At 37.8% G+C, this 24,282-nt stretch overlaps 1 protein-coding gene across 2 annotated transcripts in view; it reads right to left on the bottom strand.

Annotated features, from left to right (window-relative positions):
• gsap (gamma-secretase activating protein) overlaps positions 1-24,282 on the bottom strand; it is a 77,648-nt gene that overhangs the window by 24,657 nt on the left and 28,709 nt on the right. For both annotated transcript variants that reach the window (XM_061961432.2, XM_061961433.2), the window contains exons 23-25: positions 23,734-23,765; positions 12,715-12,776; positions 8,175-8,270 (exon numbers count right to left, since the gene is read on the bottom strand). In XM_061961432.2, the coding sequence (XP_061817416.1) occupies positions 8,175-8,270; positions 12,715-12,776; positions 23,734-23,765 (190 nt within the window). The remainder of the gene's footprint in view (positions 1-8,174; positions 8,271-12,714; positions 12,777-23,733; positions 23,766-24,282) is intronic.

Genomic DNA, 24,282 nt, shown 5'->3' with positions numbered 1-24,282 from the left:
AATATCCTTTTCAACTTATATTCAATTAAATAGACTGCAAAGACAAGATATTTAACGTTCACACTGGAAAACGTTGTTATTTTTGGCAAATAGCTCATTTGGAATTTGATACCTGCAACATGTTTAAAAAAAGTTAGCACAAGTGGCAAAAAAGACTGAGAAAGTTGAGGAATGCTCATCAAACACTTAATTGGAACATCCCAGAAGTATTTGGGAACAGGTGGGTGCCATGATTGGGTATAAAAGCAGCTTCCATGAAATGCTCAGTCATTCCCAAACAAGGACGGGGCGAGGGTCACCACTTTGTCGACAAATGCGTGAGCAAATTGTTTAAGAACCACATTTCTCAACCAGCTATTGCAAGGGATTTCAGGATTTCACCATCTACGGTGCGTAGTAATATTAAAAGGTTCAGATAATCTGGAGAAATTACTGCACGTAAGCGATGATATTACAGATCTTCGATCCCTCAGGCGGTACTGCATCAAAAACCCACATCAGTGTGTAAAGGATATCACCACATGGAACACTTAAGAAAACCACTGTCAGTAACTACAGTTCATCACAGTCTGTAAGTGCAAGTTAAAACTCTACTATGCAAAGCAAAAGCCATTTATCAACAACACCCAGAAACGCCGCCGGCTTCACTGGGCCCGAGCTCATCTAAGATGGACTGATACAAAGTGGAAAAGTGTTCTGTGGTCTGACGAGTCCACATTTCAAATTGTTTTTAGAAACTGTGGACGTCGTGTCCTCCTGAACAAAGAGGAAAAGAACCATCCGGATTGTTACAGGCGCAAAGTTGAAAAGCCAGCATGTGTGATGGTATGGGGGTGTTTTAGTGCCCAAGACATGGGTAACTTACACATCTGTGAAGGCACCATTAATGCTGAAAGGTATATACAGGTTTTGGAGCATCAAAGCAACGTTACCATGGATGCCCCTGCTTATTTCAGCAAGACAATGCCAAGCCACTTGTTACAACAGCTTGGCTTCATAGTAAAAGAGTGCGGGTACTAGACTGGCCTGCCTGTAGTCCAGACCTGTCTCCCATTGAAAATGTGAAGCCTAAAATAGCAGAAGGGAGACCCCCGGACTGTTGAACAACTTAAGCTGTACATCAAGCAAGAATGGGAAAGAATTCCACCTGAAAAGCTTCAAAAATGTGTCTCCTCAGTTCCCAAACGTTTACTGAGTGTTGTTAAAAGGAAAGGCCATGTAACACAGTGGTAAAAATGCAATGTGTTGCTGCCATTAAATTCTAAATTAATTATTATTTGCAAAAAAACTTGGAAGATGAAATATGTTGTCTTTGCAGTGAATTCAATTGAACATAAGTTGAAAAGGATTTGCAAATCATTGTATTCTGTTTTTATTTACGAATTACACAACGTGCCAACTTCACTGGCTTTGGGTTTTGTCAAAGAATTGTTTGTAATTGATAAGTATTTATGGTGTTATTCTTCAGTAGTATTCAGCGAGTATTTTTCAATCCAAAAAATGACTCAATGGAATGTTTCAATATTGTCATTGCTTTGCACAAATGTTAGCAGAGACTTCAAATTGTTATTTTTGAGGGGGGGTGCGTTCTTTTCGGTTATTCGATACTTCAAGTTCCCGCTCTTCTGGTCCACTAATAACAATGACCCTTCTGGTAGCTTCTCAAGCCAAATAAAGTCTCATTATGTTCCTTTTCAGCCAAAATACAAAACTATGGGCGTTTTGTTTTGGAAATAATAGCTTTTTGTTCACCATCTAAAAGCAGCCATTTATTGCTCATTCTGATAGGAAGAAACATAATTAAAGCCTCTCCATATGTATTCAGTGACTTCTGGCGTGTTCTTTGCACACAGAAAAGGAGTCTATCCTGTCCGTCCGCGTCGTCCATAGCAACAGCGACCAGGGAATAAATAAGTGACAATAACAGAGTGGAGCCGCTATCTATCATAGCACAACTTCCTGTCTCTTTAAAAGCCGCCATCCATTTCTCCAACTTCTCCTGCTTTGTCAGTGCAGACATTAGTCTCAATAAGCACCCAATGATGTTCTTCTTTGTGGAGTGGAAGTCGGGCTTGACTTGTGAGGTGCCCTTTTATTTCCCTTTCACTTCCGTATTCCAGGGGTGTCAAAAGTCCATTTTAGGCCAACAACTTGTTTTATAGGCACTCTGCTTTTTATTTTTTTTTAAACATTATTTGTTTAATGAGATATATTATTAGATGGGGGATTGAGGGTTTATGATGTCATTATAAATTTACATCATTCAATTAAAAAGTCAGTGTTCAAAAACAAGAAAAAAAAATACAAAAATTGGGGGTATTTTATTTGAACTAAGCACAATTATCTGCCAATAGAACAAGAAAATTTGGCTTGTCAAGACTTTCCAAAACTAGTCCTAAGTGTCCCAATACTTTTGTCAAGTTTTAGTCCCAAGTGTCCCAATACTTTTGTCCAGTGTAAGTGTCCCAATACTTGTGTCCAGTGGTAGTCCTAAGTGTCCCAATACTTTAGTCTACTTTTAGTGCAAAGTGTCCCAATACTTTTGTCCAGTATTTGTCGTAAGTGTCCCAATACTTTTGTCCAGTTTTAGTCCTAAGTGTCCCAATACTTTTGTCCAGTGGTAATCCGAAGTGTCCCAATACTTATGTCAAGTTGTAGTCAAGTGTCCCAATACTTTTGTCAAGTTTTAGTCCCTAGTGGCCCAATACTTTTGTCAAGTTGTTGTCCTAATTGTCCCAATACTTTTGTCCAGTTTTAGTCCCAAGTGGCCCAATACTTATGTCAAGTTGTAGTCCTAAGTGTCCCAATACTTTAGTCAATTTCTGGTCCTAAGTGTCCCAAAACTTTTGTCCAGTTTTAGTCCTAAGTGTCCCAATACTTTTGTCCAGTGTAAGTGTCCCAATACTTTTGTCAAGTGGTAGTCCCAAGTGTCCCAATACTTTTGTCCAGTTTTAGTCCCAAGTGTCCCAATACTTTTGTCAAGTTGTAGCCCTAAGTGTCCCAATACTTTTGTCAAGTGTAGGTGTCCCAATACTTTTGTCCAGAGGTAGTCCTAAGTGTCCCAATACTTTTGTCAAGTTTAGGCGTAAGTGTCCCAATACTTTTATCCAGTGTAAGTGTCCCAATACTTTTGTCCAGTGGTAGTCCTAAGTGTCCCAATACTTTTGTCAAGTTGTAGTCCAAAGTGTCCCAATACTTTTGTCCAGTGTAAGTGTCCCAATACTTTTGTCAAGTGGTAGTCCCAAGTGTCCCAATACTTTTGTCCAGTTTTAGTCCCAAGTGTCCCAATACTTTTGTCAAGTTGTAGTCCTAAGTGTCCCAATACTTTTGTCTAGTGTAGGTGTCCCAATACTTTTGTCCAGAGGTAGTCCTAAGTGTCCCAATACTTTTGTCAAGTTTAGGCGTAAGTGTCCCAATACTTTTATCCAGTGTAAGTGTCCCAATACTTTTATCCAGTGTAAGTGTCCCAATACTTTTGTCCAGTGGTAGTCCTAAGTGTCCCAATACTTTTGTCAAGTTGTAGTCCTAAGTGTCCCAATACTTTTGTCCAGTGTAAGTGTCCCAAAACTTTTGTCCAGTGGTAGTCCTAAGTGTCCCAATACTTTTGTCTACTTTTAGTCCGAAGTGTCCCAATACTTTTGTTCAGTGGTAGTCCTAAGTGTCCCAATACTTTTGTCAAGTTGTAGTCCTAAGTGTCCCAATACTTTTGTCCTGTGGTAGTCATAAGTGTCCCAATACTTTTGTCAAGTTGTAGTCCCAAGTGTCCCAATACTTTTGTCCAGTTTTCATCCTAAGTGTCCCAATACTTTTGTCCATTGGTAGTCATAAGTGTCCCAATACTTTTGTCTACTTTTAGTCGGAATTGTCCCAATACTTTAGTTTAGTGTACCTACCTTGTCTGCATTGTGCTTCCTGCTTTTAAAAAGCCATCTTGAAAAGACAGCAGATTAGCAGCATCAGCGCAGCGGTTCTTTGAAGGCTCATAAAATCAAAACCGGAGCAGATTTTCAAACTCTTTCGATAACTTTTAATCAGAAGGGTTCAATCTCTCTCCTGTGTTAGTTTGAAGCCGAAACGACAAATGCGCTCAGAGGAGATAATGTTTGAAGAAAGGTGACCGGTTTTTACAATTAGCTAACCTCAATGAACCCAAAAATACCTTCAAATAAGTATATTCTCACTAATAACACTTTTCTTGGGAGAAAAAAAAGAGACCTTTTTGCTCAATTGTCATGTCTGTGTGACCATGTTTTGTATTAGTCATGTTTAGTTATTGGACTCTTTAGTTTCTGGCTTTTCACTCCCTTGTCTTGTTTCCATGGTTACCCATTAGTTTCACCTGTTTCACGTTTGGACTCATTGTGCACTCTTGTTTGTCACCATAGCAACCCATTAGTTTTCACCTGTCACGTCACGCACCTGTTTCACGTTTTGAGTCACGCACCTGTTTTCGTTAATCATGTCTGTAGTATTTAAGTTCATTGTTTTCAGTTTGTCTTGCTGGCGACATCATACCCCTGTCACACTCTGTCTACCTCTGCGCACTTCATGTCCATGTCCAAGTAAGTTTTTTCTATTAATGCCACAGTTAGTGTTTTTGTTTCATTGTTCACAGTTTTTTGCAAGTCTTTTTGTTTCGTTAGTCAAGTTTGTACTTCCGCCTTGAGCACGCTTTTTGTTCCTTTGAGTGTTATAAATAAATATGTATTTACCTTCACGCCATGACCAGTCCAGCTTTACTTGCATCTCGGGAAAACAAACACACCATAGTCCACGTCTTGACATCAATATGTTGAAAAATATTCTAAATGCTCGTGCCATTATCTTGACATAATGATATTACATTTCTTGGAACCAGCAAACTTATACTAAAAACTCATTTATTGTTCTTAAAGGGGAACATTATCACAATTTCAGAAGGGTTAAAACCATTAAAAATCAGCTCCCAGTGGCTTATTTTATTTTTCAAAGTTTTTTTCAAAATTTTACCCATCACGCAATATCCCTAAAAAAAGCTTCAAAGTGCCTGATTTTAACCATCGTTATATACACCCGTCCATTTTCCTGTGACGTCACATAGTGATGCCAACACAAACAAACATGGCGCATAGAACAGCAAGCTATAGCGACATTAGCTCGGATTCAGACTCGGATTTCAGCGGCTTAAGCGATTCAACAGATACGCATGTATTGAAACGGATGGTTGTAGTGTGGAGGCAGGTAGCAAAAACCAAATTGAAGAAGAAACTGAAGCTATTGAGCCATATCGGTTTGAACCGTATGCAAGCGAAACCCACGAAAACGACACGACAGCCAGCGACACGGGAGAAAGCGAGGACGAATTCGGCGATCGCCTTCTAACCAACGATTGGTATGTGTTTGTTTGGCATTAAAGGAAACTAACAACTATGAACTAGGTTTACAGCATATGAAATACATTTGGCAACAACATGCACTTTGAGAGTGCAGACAGCCCAATTTTCATCAATTAATATATTCTGTAGACATACCTCTTTTCCTGAAAGCTGATCTGTCCAGTTTTGGAGTTGATGTCAGCAGGCCAGGGAAGCTAGGGTGGATATTCTTCTCTTGATCATCTTCGGTGGCATAAGGGACGGTGTGAGCCAAGACATCCAGGGGGTTTAGCTCGCTCGTCTGCGGGAACAAACTGCCGCCATTGCTTGCCGTGCTAGCGAGGTCCTTTGTCCCTGAATTGCTCACACACTCCGGCAGATTCAATGGGGGTCTGGCGGCAGATTTCTTTGACTTTATGGTTGGAAATGCATCTGCTTTGAGTGTCGCAGGATATCCACACATTCTTGCCATCTCTGTCGTAGCATAGCTTTCGTGGGTAAAGTGTGCGGAACAAACGTCCAATTTCTTGCCACTTTGGCATCTTTGGGCCACTGGTGCAACTTGAATCCGTCCCTGTTGGTGTTGTTACACCCTCCGACAACACACCGACGAGGCATGATGTCTCCAAGGTACGGAAAACAGTCGAAAAAACGGAAAATAACAGAGCTGATTTGATTCGGTGTTTGAGAAAATGGCGGATTGCTTCCCGATGTGACGTCACGCTCCGAGAGCGAATAATAGAAAGGCGTTTAATTCGCCAAAATTCACCCATTTAGAGTTCGGAAATTGGTTAAAAAAATATATGGTCTTTTTTCTGCAACATCAAGGTATATGTTCCATAGGTCTGGTGATAATGTTCCCCTTTAATGGAAAGGCAACAAGGCAAGCGCTTGTTACTCTCGGGGTCTCCTAGCTGCTCAGGCATATCATATTGTCTAAAAATGCATTTTTCCATGGATAACATGACATCATCGCGCCAAGTGCGTGCTCTTTCAGTCAATTAGTGCGCATATATATATATATATATATATATATATATATATATATAAAAATGTTTTAATTGTAATTTTGAGGAATTTATCTGAATGTGCATGAACTATTTCTGTTCAAAATTGTTAGAAATGTTAAATGTTTAAACATTAACTGTCAGTTTACTGTACTGTGCCAAGTGTACTACTATATGAGTACGTATTTTCTATTGTTTCATTGAAAATAAAACAGCATTTGGCTGTCATCTGTTTTAATTATGAGACACAATTGTGTCAAAGTCATGATTTTTCATGCTTGAAATAAGAAATGATGACTTTAAAAAAGTAGTTTTATACTTGTGAGTGTTGATGACACAGCTTTGCAACACTTGATATTCTAGTTTCAAGCATGTTTTACTCAATTTAGCTCATAAAATCTCAGCTGTAATATCTTACTGAGATCATTTAGGACCAAAACCCTTAAAACAAGTAAAACACTCTAACATAAAATCTGCTAAGCGAGAAGAATTAATGATTTTAAAATTTTTTAATTTTTTTTTTAATTTTTTTAAATATTTTTAACTTTTTTAAACATTTTTTAACTTTTTTAAACTTTTTTTTAACTTTTTAAAAAATTTTTACCCTAACCCTAACCCTAATCTTAACCCTAACCCTAACCCTAATCTTAACCTTAACCCTAACCCTAACCTAACTTTAACCCTAACCCTAACCCTAAAAAAAAAAGTTAATTGTTAAAATTGTTTAAAAAAAATCTTAATTGTTTAAAATTGTTTAAAATTGTTTAAAATTGTTTAAAAAATTTTTTAAAAATTTAAAAAAAATTTAAAAAAAATTTAACAATTTAAAAAAAATAAAAAATAAATTTCTTAAATTTAAAAAAAAATTTAATATTAAAAAAAAAAATTAAAAAAAAATTAAAAAAAATTTAAAAATTTAAAAAAAAAATTTAAATTTTTTTTTAAATTTAATTTTTTTTTAAAACATTTAAAAACATTTTTTTAAAAATTAAAAAATGTAAAAAAATGTAAAGAAAAAAGGAAAAAAATTTAAAAAAAATTTAAAATTTAAAAACATTTTTAAAAAATTTAAAAAAATTGAAAATCATTTTTTACCTTGAAAATCTTTTTTTTTACCTTGAAAATCATTTTTAGCCTTGAAAAAAAAAATTTACCTTGAAAAAAAATTTTTTACCTTGAAAATCATTTTTTACCTTGAAAATCATTTTTAACCTTGAAAAAAAAATTTTACCTTGAAAAATTTTTTTTACCTTGAAAATCATTTTTTACCTTGAAAAAAAAATGTTACCTTGAAAAAAAAATTTTATCTTGAAAAATTTTTTTTACCTTGAAAATCATTTTTTACCTTGAAAAAAAAATTTCACCTTGAAAAAAAAATGTTACCTTGAAAAAAAAATTTTATCTTGAAAAAATTTTTTTACCTTGAAAATCATTTTTTACCTTGAAAAAAAAATTTCACCTTGAAAAAAAAATGTTACCTTGAAAAAAATGTTTTACCTTGAAAATCATTTGTTATAAATGGTTTAAACTTATCAGACAGAAAATAAGCAAATAACACCCTTATTTGAGATATTTAATCTTACTTAATTTTCAGTCTTTGCAGTGCACTCTGTGGAACGCCATTCACGGTACTCTTGTTTTTGTTGTTTTGTCACACGTTCACTCCTAATAATTGTGCCGCAGCGGAAAGATTCAACACGAAATGATATACTGCAGTGAAGGTTTTGTTTAAAAGGAGGACATTAAGGAAGTTAAAAAAAAAGATTGAAACCCTTTCAACTTAAAGCAATGGCCAATTTGAGGGAGTACCAACCAGTTTGGCTACGTAGTTGACCACCAGGACGTCTATCTTCTTCTTGCCCAGTCGAGGCAGGTGTGTGTTCAGATGCTCTCGCAGCTTCTCCACCGTCTACCACACACACACACACACACACACACCACACACACACACACACACACACACTAAACAAGACAGTCGGTGCATGTAGACGAGGATGAAAGCAGCGAACAAAGCGACCGGGGTCAGTCTAAGAATAGTCCAAGTGTTAAACTGAAGCTATCTGCACTTTCCACATAATGCTGAGCACAGGAAAAGCTGCAGGATGAGAACATTTTCATCAAAAAAATGAAACGTGTCAGATAAGACTCTGGGAAATAATTGACTTTTTTTTTTCTTACAGTGAATTCACGATCCAAAGCTATTGTCCCTCAGAGGGAGTTGCTTTAATAAGTATTTACATCTGAAATATGGCTTTTTTTTTACCAAAACCTTGCAAGGCTTGATTGTCGTGAGTCCCAAAAATTGCGAGATGGCTCAATAAACGGAAAAAGACGAACTGTATATCCAAATATCACTCTTATGTCACAACAACCTATCTGTAAAAGTTGTGAAAGCTCGCACTTTAATGGTAGCATGCTAACTAGAGATGTCCGATAATGGCTTTTTTTTTTTTTTGGTGGTAGCGGGGGTTGTATATTGTAGCGTCCCGGAAGAGTTAGGGCTGCAAAGGATTCTGGGTATTTGTTCTGTTGTGTTTATGTTGTGTTACGGTGCGGATGTTCTCCCGAAATGTGTTTGTCATTCTTGTTTGGTGTGGGTTCACAGTGTGGCGCATATTTGTTTATACGGCCACCCTCAGTGTGACCTGTATGGCTGTTGACCAAGTAAGCAATGGCATTCACTTATGTGTATGTAAAAGCACGCAAAGGAAGTACCTTTAAGGTTTATTGGCGCTCTGAACCTCTCCCAACGTCCGTGTACACAGCGGCGTTTTAAAAAGTCCGAAATTTTACTTTTTGAAACCGATAACTTCCGATATTACATTTTAAAGCAATGCTAACGTAGCATGCTAACTGTTAGCTTGTTCCACATACCAAGTTATATGACTGCAAGGTGTATCGCTGCGGGAATTAGAGAAAAAAAGTGTAAAATTTGAAAAAAAAAAGTTAGCACTTTATTGTTAGTGTGCTAGCATGCTAACGTTAGCACACTAACAGTTAACAGCTGTCACACACCAAGTTATATGACGCTAGGGTAAACGGTTGCAAAATTAGCTCAAAAAAGCTAGCACTTTAATGTTAGCGTGCTAGAATGCTAAAATAAACATGCTAAAGTCCGAAATTTTACTTTTTGAAACCGATAACTTCCGATATTACATTTTAAAGCAATGCTAAAGTAACATGTTAACTGTTAGCTTGTTCCACATAAGTTATATGACTGCAAGGTGTATCGCTGCAGGAATTAGAGAAAAAAGTGTAAAATTTGAAAAATAAAAAGTTAGCACGTTAGACAGTTAACAGCTGTCACACACCGAGTTATGACTCTAGGGTAAACAGTTGCAAAATTAGCTCAAAAAAGCTAGCACTTTAACATTAGCATGCTAGAATGCTAACATGAACTTGCTAACGGTTAGCATGTGTGACATACCAGGTTATATGACTGGCTGCGTAATTAGAGAAAAATATGTAAAGTTAGCGAAAAAGTTAGCACTTTATTGTTAGCATGCTAACGTTAGCACACTAACAGTTAATAGCTGTCACATACCAAGTTATATAACCTTCGGGTAAACGGCTGCAAAATTAGCTCAAAAAGCTAGCACTTTAACATACACACGCTAACGGTTAGCATGTGTCACATACCAAGTTATATGACGTAAAGTTAGCGAAAAAGTTAGCCCTTTAATGTTAGTGTGCTAGCATGCTAAAGTTAGCACGCTAACAGTTAACAAGTGTTACATACCAAGTTGTATGACTATAGGGTAAACGCTTGCAAAATTAGCTCAAAAAGCTAGCACTTTAATGTTAGCATGCTAACGTACACATGCTAACAGTTAGCATGTGTCACATGTGTACGGCTGTGTAATTAGAGAGAAAAAAAACGTAACGTGCCAGCAACCTGTGGGTTCCTGGTTCGATCCCCACCTTCTACCAACCTGGTCATGTCTGTGGTGTCCTTGAGCGAGACACGTCACCCTTGCTCCTTTTCATTTCACCATGTACCAAATAACATAGCTGCCAGGTCGGTAAGCACAACCAAAAATGATTCCGTACATTAGGCGCACCGGGTTAGAAGGCGCACTGTCCAGTTTTGAGAAAATTTACGGATTTTAAGTGCGCCTTATAGTCTGAAAAATACGGTAATTATTATACAAACCCCGTTTCCATATGAGTTGGGAAATTGTGTTAGATGTAAATATAAACGGAATACAATGATTTGCAAATCCTTTTCAAGCCATATTCAGTTGAATATGCTACAAAGACAACATATTTGATGTTTTTTTGTGCAAATAATCATTAACTTGAAAATTTGATGGCAGCAACACGTGACAAAGAAGTTGGGAAAGGTGGCAAAAAAGACTGATAAAGTTGAGGAATGCTCATCAAACACTTATTTGGAACATCCCACAGGTGTGCAGGCTAATTGGGAACAGGTGGGTGCCATGATTGGGTATAAAAGTAGATTCCATGAAATGCTCAGTCATTGACAAACAAGGATGGGGCGAGGGTCACCACTTTGTCAACAAATACATGAGCAATTTGTTGAACAGTTTAAGAAAAAACAGCTATTGCAAGGAATTTAGGGATTTCACCATCTACGCTCCGTAATATCATCAAAGGGTTCAGAGAATGTGGAGAAATCACTGCACGTAAGCAGCTAAGCCCGTGACCTTCCATCCCTCAGGCTGTACTGCATCAACAAGCGACATCAGTGTGTAAAGGATATCACCACATGGGCTCAGGAACACTTCAGAAACCCACTGTCAGTAACTACAGTTGGTCGCTACATCTGTAAGTGCAAGTTAAAACTCTCCTATGCAAGGCGAAAACCGTTTATCAACAACACCCAGAAACGCAGTCGGCTTCGCATACATAGGACTGATACAAAGTGGAAAAGTGTTCTGTGGTCTGACGAGTCCACATTTCAAATTGTTTTTGGAAACTGTGGACGTCGTGTCCTCCGGACCAAAGAGGAAAAGAACCCTCCGGATTGTTATAGGCGCAAAGTGTAAAAGGCAGCATGTGTGATGGTATGGGCAGGGCCGGCCCGTGGCATAGGCTGTATAGGCAAATGCTAAGGGCGCCGTCCATCAGGGGGCGCCACGCAAGTGCCACAAATGTTGGAGAGAAAAGAAAAAAAAAAGAGAAAAAAAGGTGGTACTATTATTTCTAAATACAAAAAATAATCCCACGTTAATTAAAATGCAAAGTAAAGCCTATTTAATAGAAATATTATTTGTTACAACATTACGCCCCCCCCCCCCTCCCCCCGCATGGTGCGCCCCCTCCCTTCCCGTATCATGACTCTTTTTGGACGTCACCAAAAAATCAACACAAGATGTCAAAACGGCCAAAACTGTCAGGTGCCCAGGGAAGAAAAAAGAGAAAAGAAGAGGAGGAGAAACGAGAAAAGACAGAGGTAGCAGGTAGGTAACGTTAGCCTACATGAAATTATTTGTCTGTTACAGAATGTGATAGTAACCTGGCTTTTTAGCATTAAGCTAATGTTACATGATTCGGCAATTGCTAATCAATAAATAGCTAGTTCTGTTTTAACGTCGGGTTAATATTGTGGAGGGGGCTAAATTGTTATGGAAAATAATAATGTAACGTTAGGTAATTACAGTACTCCCACCTTACATTCCTCAGGGACATTTGTATTAGATCTTTTAAGCAGGTGTTTTTTGTTTACATTGTTATTGCCTTCTGGTTAGCTAATGTTTGCCCTGCAGGTAATAGTCACTTTTCCACCCCTTTATATATTAGGTATAGTTGTAAGTTAAAAAAAAAAAAGGTCAAAGACAAAGCTATTCGGGTTCTTGTGAGTATATACAGTTCACTGCCGATGTGGGGGGGCGCCACCTAAAATCTTGCCTAGGGCGCCAGATTGGTTAGGGCCTGGCCTGAACACAGTGGTGAACAACTACTTTGGCACACTAAGTTAATTATTATTTGCAAAAAAAAAAAGTTTAAACATCAAATATGTTGTCTTTGTAGCATATTCAACTGAATATGGCTTGAAAAGGATTTGCAAATCATTGTATTCCGTTTATATTTACATCTAACACAATTTCCCAACTCATATGGAAACGGGGTTTGTACAAATAATACGACCTACCGCCCGAATGCAGCTGAGATAGGCTCCAGCAACCCCAAAAAGGGACAAGCGGTAGAAAATGGATGGATGGATGGATAATACATGGCGAGAAATGCTTTGAATTGATTCTGAATGGAATCGTCAGCACTTTGGTGCCCTAAGAGTCACACTTCTTAAAACTTTGAAACCATTTTGAGTCTAATTTTGCTTTGTGCTTTTGCATCCACGCTCAATTATTGTTTGTTTCTCTCCTCCTCACCAGGCCGATGAGCACCTTCTGCTGGTGGTCCTCCTCCTGGAAAAGTGTCAGCAGCTTCCCGCCTGGAGGAGACAGAAGGAAAGCAGCCTCAGGTGGTCATTATGTTAGCAGTAGAAACACAAGTTAGGTGAGTCATTATGTTAGCAGTAGAAACACAAGTTAGGTGGGTCATTATGTTAGCAGTAGAAACACAAGTTAGGTGGGTCATTATGTTAGCAGTAGAAACACAAGTTAGGTGGCTCATTATGTTAGCAGTAGAAACACAAGTCAGGTGGGTCATTATGTTAGCAGTAGAAACACAAGTTAGGTGGCTCATTATGTTAGCAGTAGAAACACAAGTTAGGTGGGTCATTATGTTAGCAGTAGAAACACAAGTCAGGTGGGTCATTATGTTAGCAGTAGAAACACAAGTTAGGTGGGTCATTATGTTAGCAGTAGAAACACAAGTTAGGTGGCTCATTATGTTAGCAGTAGAAACACAAGTCAGGTGGGTCATTATGTTAGCAGTAGAAACACAAGTTAGGTGGGTCATTATGTTAGCAGTAGAAACACAAGTTAGGTGGCTCATTATGTTAGCAGTAGAAACACTAGTCAGGTGGGTCATTATGTTAGCAGTAGAAACACAAGTTAGGTGGGTCATTATGTTAGCAGTAGAAACACAAGTTAGGTGGGTCATTATGTTAGCAGTAGAAACACAAGTCAGGTGGGTCATTATGTTAGCAGTAGAAACACAAGTTAGGTGTGTCATTATGTTAGCAGTAGAAACACAAGTTAGGTGGCTCATTATGTTAGCAGTAGAAACACAAGTTAGGTGGCTCATTATGTTAGCAGTAGAAACACAAGTTAGGTGGCTCATTATGTTAGCAGTAGAAACACAAGTTAGGTGTGTCATTATGTTAGCAGTAGAAACACAAGTTAGGTGGCTCATTATGTTAGCAGTAGAAACACAAGTTAGGTGGGTCATTATGTTAGCAGTAGAAACACAAGTTAGGTGGCTCATTATGTTAGCAGTAGAAACACAAGTTAGGTGGGTCATTATGTTAGCAGTAGAAACACAAGTTAGGTGGCTCATTATGTTAGCAGTAGAAACACAAGTTAGGTGGGTCATTATGTTAGCAGTAGAAACACAAGTTAGGTGGCTCATTATGTTAGCAGTAGAAACACAAGTTAGGTGGTTCATTGTGTTAGCAGTAGAAACACAAGTTAGGTGGGTCATTATGTTAGCAGTAGAAACACAAGTTAGGTGGCTCATTATGTTAGCAGTAGAAACACAAGTTAGGTGGGTCATTATGTTAGCAGTAGAAACACAAGTTAGGTGGCTCATTATGTTAGCAGTAGAAACACAAGTTAGGTGGGTCATTATGTTAGCAGTAGAAACACAAGTTAGGTGGCTCATTATGTTAGCAGTAGAAACACAAGTTAGGTGAGTCATTATGTTAGCAGTAGAAACACAAGTCAGGTGGGTCATTATGTTAGCAGTAGAAACACAAGTTAGGTGGCTCATTATGTTAGCAGTAGAAACACAAGTTAGGTGGGTCATTATGTTAGCAGTAGAAACACAAGTTAGGTGGCTCATTATGTTAGCAGTAGAAACACAAGTTAGGTGGGTCATTATGTTAGCAGTAGAAACACAAGTTAGGTGGCTCATTATGTTAGCAGTAGAAACACAAGTTAGGTGGGTCATTATGTTAGCAGTAGAAACACAAGTTAGGTGGGTCATTATGTTAGCAGTAGAAACACAAGTTAGGTGGGTCATTATGTTAGCAGTAGAAACACAAGTTAGGTGGCTCATTATGTTAGCAGTAGAAACACAAGTTAGGTGGTCATTATGTTAGCAGTAGAAACACAAGTTAGGTGGCTCATTATGTTAGCAGTAGAAACACGGGCAGATTGAAGGGAGACATTCATGGATTCCTTTCAGGTTGTGTTTTTGCTCTTGAAAAAAGAACCCATCACCCAGCCTGGTAATGAGGCCCCCGCTGCGTGCGGATAAATAATTCCACACTTGCGTTTATAATCTTTATTTAATCACGCGAGAAGGCGTCTTTTTGATGCACATCAAACTTACAAGTGCATCAGCCAACTTCGTCACATGCACTATATTGCCAAAAGTATTTGGCCAGCCATCCAAATGATGAGAATCATGTGTCCTAATCACTTGGCCCGGTGTATCAAATCAAGCACTTAGGCATGGAGACTGTTCCTACAAACATTTGTGAAAGAACTGGCCGCTCTCAGTGATTTCCAGCGTGGAACTGTCACAGGATGCCACCTGTGCAACAAATCCAGTCGTGAAATTTCCTCGCTCCTAAATATTCCAAAGTCAACTTTATTCATACTTGCCAACCTTGAGACCTCCAATTTCGGGAGGTGGGTGCGGGGGCGTGGTTATGAGGGGAGGAGTATATTTACAGCTAGAATTCACCAAGTCAAGTATTTCATATATATATATATATATATATGTATATATATATATATATATATATATATATATATATATATATATACACATATATATATATATATATATATACATACACATATGTAGGATTAACCGAGGGAGAGTTTAAAACCAGATGGAACAATCACAAGGCTTCTTTCAGGAACCAAAACCTGCGGAATACCACAGAACTCAGCAAACACATTTGGGACCTCAAAGACAATAATGTTGAATATTCAATAACATGGCAAATTCTTGCATCCAGCACACCTTACAATAGTGGTAATAAAAGATGCAACCTATGCTTGAAAGAGAAACTGTTTATTATTTACCGTCCAGACCTGTCATCCCTCAACAAGCGCAGCGAAATTGTATCAGCATGCCGCCACAGACGGAAACACCTCCTAGGTAACACATGAGCCAATCACCACGCCCCTACGCCAGCCTGTACCCACCCACTCTGTGCCCTATATAAACCATGGTATGTGAATGCTTCCATTAAAATCTCCTGATGATTGAGGGAACCCCTCATGAAACAGGCTTGTAGAGATGAAGTAGTCTTGAAGTAGCTATCGATGCTGTCATCTAGCAAAGCTGAATTTGACCAAGCAACCCCCCCGTACCAAAAAGCCCTTGATGAAAGCGGATACAATTTCACCCTCACCTATGAACCCACGCCAGGAAACCAGCCAAAAAAGAACAGAAAACGAAACAACATCATCTGGTACAACCCCCCATACAGCAAAAACGTCTCAACTAACATTGGACACAAATTCCTCAATCTGGTTGACAAACTCTTTCCCAAAGACAACACCCTAAGAAAAGTATTCAACAAGAACAACATTAAATTGAGCTACAGCTGTATGAACAATATACGACAAATCATCTCAAACCACAACAAAACAATTGCAAATGAGCCGTCGGCCCCCGGACAGAGCGACTCCAAAACCAACAAAGGTTGCAACTGTCGAAAGAAACCTGATTGCCCTCTCAACGGGGGGTGCTTACAAACATCAGTTGTCTACCAATCTAAGGTAACACGCAAGGACATTAACACATCCGACACATATGTAGGATTAACCGAGGGAGAATTCAAAACCAGATGGAACAATCACAAGGCTTCTTTCAGGAACCAAAACCTGCGAAATACCACAGAACTCAGCAAACACATTTGGGACCTCAAAGACAATAATGTTGAATATTCAATAACATGGCAAATTCTTGCATCCAGCACACCTTACAATAGTGGTAATAAAAGATGCAACCTATGCTTGAAAGAGAAACTGTTTATTATTTACCGTCCAGACCTGTCATCCCTCAACAAGCGCAGCGAAATTGTATCAGCATGCCGCCACAGATGGAAACACCTCCTAGGTAACACATGAGCTAATCACCACGCCACTACGCCAGCCTGTACCTACCCACTCTGTGCCCTATATAAACCATGGTATGTGAATGCTTCCATTAAAATCTTCTGATGATTGAGGGAACCCCTCATGAAACAGGCCTGTAGAGATGAAGTAGTCTTGTGATTTTTTTCCCACACATACATATATTGCGCTCTACTACGGTATCGAGCACTATTTTTTTGGATAACCTTATTAAGACATATATATATATATATATATATATATATATATATATATATATATATATATATAGGGTAAACGGTTGCAAAATTAGCTCAAAAAAGCTAGCACTTTAATGTTAGCGTGCTAGAATGCTAAAATAAACATGCTAAAGTCCGAAATTTTACTTTTTGAAACCGATAACTTCCGACATTACATTTTAAAGCAATGCTAACGTAGCATGCTAACTGTTAGCTTGTTCCACATACCAAGTTATATGACAAGGTGTATCGCTGCGGGAATTAGAGAAAAAAAGTGTAAAATTTGAAAAAAAAAGTTAGCACTTTATTGTTAGTGTGCTAGCATGCTAACGTTAGCCCACTAACACTTAACAGCTGTCACACACCAAGTTATATGACTCTAGGGTAAACAGTTGCAAAATTAGCTCAAAAAAGCTAGCACTTTAATGTTAGCGTGCTAGAATGCTAACATGAACTTGCTAACGGTTAGCATGTGTGACATACCAGGTTATATGACTGTAAGGTGTATGGCTGTGTAATTAGAGAAAAATATGTAAAGTTACCGAAAAAGTTAGCACTTTATTGTTATATATATATATATATATATATATATATATATATATATATATATGTGTGGGAAAAATAAATCACAAGACTATTTCATCTTTACAGGCCTGTTTCATGAGGGGGGTACCCTCAATCGTCAGGAGATATATATATATATATATATATATATATATATATATATATATATATATATATATATATATATATATATATATATATCCCTGCGACCCCGAAGGAAATAAGCGGTAGAAAATGGATGGATGGATGGATGGATATATATATATATATATATATATATATATAAGAAATAATTGACTTTCAGTGAATTCTAGCTATATATATATATATATATATATATATATATATATATATATATATATATATATATATATATATATATATATATATATATATATATATATATAAATAAAAGAAATACTTGAATTTCAGTGTTCATTTATTTACACATATACACACACATAACACTCATCTACTCATTGTTGAGTTAAGGGTTGAATTGTCCATCCTTGTTCTATTCTCTGTCACTATCTTTCTAACCATGCTGAACACCCTCTCTGATGATGCATTGCTGTGTGGCACGCACAAAAGTGCTTTCATCAAATGCACTAGATGGCAGTATTGTCCTGTTTAAGAGTGTCACAACATTGCTGTTTACGGCAGACGGACTGCTTTACTGTAGACATTCTTTATATTGTGGGAAAGCGGACTCAGGTCGGCATGGAGCTGGAGGGGGCGTGGCCTCCAGCTCCGCCTGAATTTCGGGAGATTTTCGGGAGAAAATTTGTCTCGGGAGGTTTTCGGGAGAGGCGCTGAATTTCGGGAGTCTCCCGGAAAATCCGGGAGGGTTGGCAAGTATGACTTTATTATAAGAAAAGTGAAGATTTCTGGGGAACAACAGCAACTCAGCCACCAAGTGGTAGGCCACGTAAACTGACAGAGAGGGGTCAGTGGATGCTGAAGTGTATATTGTAAGGGTGTAACGGTACACAAAAATTTCGGTTCGGTACATACCTCGGTTTAGAGGTCACGGTTCGGTTCATTTTCGGTACAGTAAGAAAACAAGAAAATATACATTTTTGGGTTATTTATTTACCAAAATTTGCAAAATCTTCCAACAAAAATATTTTTCTTAGTGGAATATTTGATGTGAAGTAATGGGAATCTTGGATAGGTCAATAATTCATAATAACATTGATTTTGATTCAATATTATGACAGTTTGAAAGAAAAAAAAACAGCTTTGTTTTATTAGTCAACTGTCATGTCTGTGTGATCATGTTTTTGTTTTGTCATGTTCGGTTTTGTTTTTGGACTTTTTGTGCACTTTTGTTTTGTCACCATAGCAACCATTAGTTTTCACCTGTCACGTCACGCACCTGTTTCACGTTTTGAGTCACGCACCTGTTTTCGTTAATCATGTCTGTAATATTTAAGTTCATTGTTTTCAGTTTGTCGTTCTGACGACATCCCCGCATTGATACTCTCCACACACTTATGACCCTTGCTGCGCTTTTTCATGCCGTTTTTGTCCATGCCAAGTAAGTTTTGTTTATTATTGCCACAGTTAGTGTTTTTTGTTGTTCATAGTTTTTGCCTTTGTGCAAGTATTTGCTTTCATAGTTTGTTCTCCGCCATTGTGCGCGCCTTTTGTTTACTTCCTTTTTTTGTAGTTTAAATAAAAATCTGTCAAGACTTGGACTATGGCGTGGTTTGTTCTCCCGTGGTGCAAATGAACATTTGGACCAGACATGGCATGAAGGTGAAGACATTATTTATTTTACACTAACAAAGGAACAAAAAGCGCCCTCAAGGCGGAAGTACAAACTTGACTAACGAAACAAAAAGACTTGCACGTGGGCAAAAAACTATGGACATGAACAAAAGTCGCTAACTGTGGCATGAATCGAAAAAACTTACTTGACATGGCATGAAGTGCGCAGAGGTAAACAGAGTGAGAAGCAGAAAGTCAGGGGTATGATGTCGCCAGGGAGACTTCCTGGCAACAATGGCTTTAAATAATAGTGACATGATTAAAGACAGGTGCGTGAGTCGTGAGGGCAGGTGAAAACTAATGGGTTGCTATGGTGACAAACAAGAGTGCACAATGAGTCCAAACGTGGAACAGGTGAAACTAATGGGCAACCATGGAAACAAGACAAGGGAGTGAAAAGCCAGAAACTAAAGAGTCCAATAACTAAACAAAACAAAACATGATTACACAGACATGACAGTCAACATTGCAACTTTTTCTAAATTACATTTAAGCTTTTTAATTTCACTTTTGTTATGTTTTTGTTTATTTATTTTTTTTAGTATTTTTAGAATGTGCCGTGGGCCTTTAAAACATTAAAATGTTAAAAAAGCAAATGGCCTCCGGGACACACTTTTGACACCCCTGCTATAGATAATAAAAAATTAAATGTGATAAATCTATGGATAAAAAGCAGAGCCTGGCGACGCATGCGCGTTTATCATAACTCTCTCTCTCTCTCTCTGTCTCTGCCCCTCCCTCACCAATGCTGCTGTTTGTTTTGTTTTTAACCCCTTCTTAACCCTGAACGTACATTGAAAATACACGCAGTCCTAACACAAAATGCCGGACATTTGATGCATTTAAGAAACTCCGCCCTGACCGCTCCGCAAAAGAGGACATGCCCGGTGAAAAGAGGACGTATGGTCAGTCTATCCTAGCCCGTGTGTTGTGCATTGTTTACACAACGTGCGTTACGCTACTTAATATGTCCGTGTGGAAACTCGTTCGGTACACCTCCGTACTGAACCGGAACCCCCGTACCAAAACGGTTCAATACAAATACATGTACCGTTACACCCCTACTATATTGTGAAGACTTTCTGCACATTCAGTTGCTACAGAGCTCCATGTGATCTTCCAATTAGCCCACGTGCAGTATGCAGAGAGCTTCATGGAATGGGTTTCCATGGCCGAGAAGCTGCATCTAAGCCCTACATCACCAAGTCCAATGCAAAGCGTGGGATGCAGTTGTGTAAAGCACGTCGCCACTGGACTCTAGAGCAGTGGAGACGCCTTCTCTGGACTGCAAAAACTGAAATCTAAGTAAGATGAAATATGTCAAATAAGGGTGATATTTGCTTATTTTCTGTCTGATAAGATAATTCTTCTCAATAAGCAGATTTTATGTTAGAGTGTTTTACTTGTTTTAAGGGTTTTGGTCCTGAATGATCTCAGTAAAATATTACAGCTTGTTGCTGAGAATTGATGAGCTATATTGAGTAAAACATGCTTGAAACTATAAATATTGTTCTATTGGCAGATCATTTTGCTTAGTTCAAATAAAATACCCCTCTTTTTTTTTTTCTTGTTTTTGAACACTGACTTTTTGCAGTGGGGACTGATGAATGACGCTTTCCCATCTGGCAATCTGATGGACGAGTCTGGGTTTGGAGGTTGCCAGGGGAACGCCACATTTCGCACTGCATTGTGCCGAGTGAGAAATTTGGTGGAGGAGGAATTATGGTGTGGGGTTGTTTTTCCAGGAGTTGGGCTTGGCCCCTTAGTTCCAGTGAAAGGAACTTTTGATGCTCCAGAACATTGGTCCCCAACCTTTTTGTAGCTGCGGACCAGTCAATGCTTGAAAATTTGTCCCACGGACTGGGGGGTGGTATTTTTTTAAATTTAAAAAAAATTCCCGGATTTCCAAGAATTCCGAGTTTTCAGGGACATTTTCCCCATTCAAAATGAATTGTCAATTTTTTAAACTTCCACAATTCCCACATTTTTCAACCGATTCAAACCATTCCACCTTCAACACATTCAACTCATCCTGGAAATTCAAACAACCAAAATTCCCTGTCACTACTTCAACATTTCTTGACCGATTTAAACAATTCCAACACCAACCAATTCAGCTCAATCAGGAGATTCATGCTCCTAATATTTTTATTTTTTTTTTTAAATCCCGGTTTTCCCAAAATTCCCATATTTCCAGGAAGTTCCCATTGAAATGAATGGGACATTTTTCAAAGTTCCATAGTTCCCACATTTTTTTTATTCAAACCGTTCCAACTCCAAAATATTCAGCCTGTTCAAAATTGTGTGGTCCCATTCAACAATTTAAAAAAAATTCCCGGATTTCCAAGAATTCCGAGTTTTCAGGGACATTTTCCACATTCAAAATGAATTGGCCATTTTTTAAACTTCCACAATTCCCACATTTTTCAACCGATTCAAACCATTCCACCTTCAACACATTCAACTCATCCTGGAAATTCAAACAACCAAAATTCCCTGTCACTACTTCAACATTTCTTGACCGATTTAAACAATTCCAACACCAACCAATTCAGCTCAATCAGGAGATTCATGCTCCTAATCCTTTGTTTGTTTTTTTATCCCGGTTTCCCCAAAATTCCTAAATTTCCAGGAAGTTCCCATTGAAATGAATGGGACATTTTTCAAAGTTCCACAATTCCCACATTTTTTTATTCAAACCGTTCAAACTCCAAAATATTCAGCCTGTTCAAAATTGTGTGCTCCCTTTCAACAATTTAAAAAAAATTCCCGGATTTCCAAGAATTCCGAGTTTTCAGGGACATTTTACCCATTCAAAATGAATTGGCCATTTTTTAAACTTCCACAATTCCCACATTTTTCAACCGATTCAAACCATTCCACCTTCAACACATTCAACTCATCCTGGAAATTCAACAATCAAAATTCCCTGTCACTACTTCAACATTTCTTGTCCGATTTAAACAATTCCAACACCGACCAATTCAGCTCAATCAGGAGATTCATGCTCCTAATAATTTAATTTTTTTTTAATCCCGGTTTTCCCAAAATTCCCATATTTCCAGGAAGTTCCCATTGAAATGAATGGGACATTTTTCAAAGTTCCATAATTCCCACATTTTTTGATTCAAACCGTTCTAACTCCAAAATATTCAGCCTGTTCAAAATTGTGTGCTCCCTTTCAACAATTTAAAAAAAATTCCCGGATTTCCAAGAATTCCGAGTTTTCAGGGACATTTTCCCCATTCAAAATGAATTGGCCATTTTTTAAACTTCCACAATTCCCACATTTTTCAACCGATTCAAACCATTCCACCTTCAACACATTCAACTCATCCTGGAAATTCAAACAACCAAAATTCCCTGTCACTACTTCAACATTTCTTGACCGATTTAAACAATTCCAACACCAACCAATTCAGCTCAACCCGGAGATTCATGCTCTTAATCCTTTGTTATCCCGGTTTCCCCAAAATTCCTAAATTTCCAGGAAGTTCCCATTGAAATGAATGGGACATTTTTCAAAGTTCCATAATTCCCACATTTTTTTATTCAAACCGTTCAAACTCCAAAATATTCAGCCTGTTCAAAATTGTGTGGTCCCATTCAACAATTTTAAAAAAATTCCCGGATTTCCAAGAATTCCCAGTTTTCAGGGACATTTTCCCCATTCAAAATGAATTGGCCATTTTTTAAATTTCCACAATTCCCACATTTTTCAAACGATTCAAACCATTCCACCTTCAACACATTCAACTTTTTTAATTATTATTATTATTATTATTTTTTTTTTTTTTTGTCATAAAGAAATACAATCATGTGTGCTTACGGACTGTATCCCTGCAGACTGTATTGATATATAATGTATATATTGTGTTTTTATGTTGATTTAATTAAAAAAATAAATAAATAAATAAATACATTTAAAAACTTTTTTTTTTTCTTGTGTGGCCGCGACCCGGTACCAATCGGTCTATGGACCGGGACCGGGTGTTTTTTATGTTGATTTAATTATTTTTTTTTAATAATAATAAAATTAAAAATACAAAAAATACAAAAATAAATACAAAAATGTTATTTGAATACCAAAATATTTTGGACAATTCTATGGGATGGCACCTCAAGTTCATATGTGAGTAAAGGCAGGTGGCCAAATACTTTTGGCAATATAGTGTGTATATTACCGCCGCCCGTAAAAAAAAGAAAAACACTAACTCCAGACATTACTGCACAAATGTCTTAATAACTTGGCTCTTTTTTTACACTTTTAACATTTACACCGTTGACATTTTCAACACTGATTGTAAACAAAGCCTACAGGCGCATGAATAATGAATGAGTGATGAAAGTTAATCAGCCAAATTAGTCGGGAAGGAACGGACACAAAAGAAATTCCGCTGGATGATTTTGCAAACAATGCATGTGATCAGATGAATGCATGAGATCTTAGCGTCAGGCTGAACATCTGCACAATAATAATAGGAAGCAGCGTTACATAATCACAGCATTCTTCATTTTTAATCCCTCCTTTGCGTCTCATTTTCATCACTTTTTTTTTTTTTTCTTGCCCAAACCTCAGGATAAAAATGATTGTGACCTCACACTCGCACTGCTGTTTTGTTGTGTGTCTTACCGTGACGCCAGTTGTCCACCGTGGAAAGGACTCTACCAAAACACAAAAGAAAAGTGACCTCAGAAGTTGTTTTGGAGACCATTTTTCTAACCAATGTGAACTTTGACCCCGTTGACCTACTCAGTGGCCGAGTGGTTAGAGTGTCCGCCCTGAGAGCGGTAGGTCGTGAGTTCAAACCCCCGGCCGAGTCATACCAAAGACTATAAAAATGGGAGCCATTACCTCCCTGCTTGGCACTCAGCATCAAGGCTTGGAATTGGGGTTTGAATAATCAAAAATGGTTCCTGGGCGCATCACCGCTGCTGCTCACTGCTCCCCTCACCTCCCAGGTTGGTGAACAAGGGGGATGGGTCAAATGCAGAGGACAAATTTCACCACACCTAGTGTGTGTGTGTGACAATCATTGCTACTTTATAAGTCACTCCTTTTCAAATATGTACAAAAAAAAGAAAAAAGAAAAAAGAAAAGTCCATTGCTAATTTTGTTTGTTTTTTCGTTTTTTATTCTCCATTGTTTTCATGTTGTTATAATGACAGTTAAGGCTATAGC

Source organism: Nerophis lumbriciformis, linkage group LG05, assembly GCF_033978685.3.
Source record: "Nerophis lumbriciformis linkage group LG05, RoL_Nlum_v2.1, whole genome shotgun sequence".
Classification (NCBI taxonomy): Eukaryota; Metazoa; Chordata; class Actinopteri; order Syngnathiformes; family Syngnathidae; genus Nerophis; species Nerophis lumbriciformis.
The sequence above is the reverse complement of the archived record's forward strand: the minus strand, read 5'-3'. Positions and strand labels throughout refer to the sequence as shown.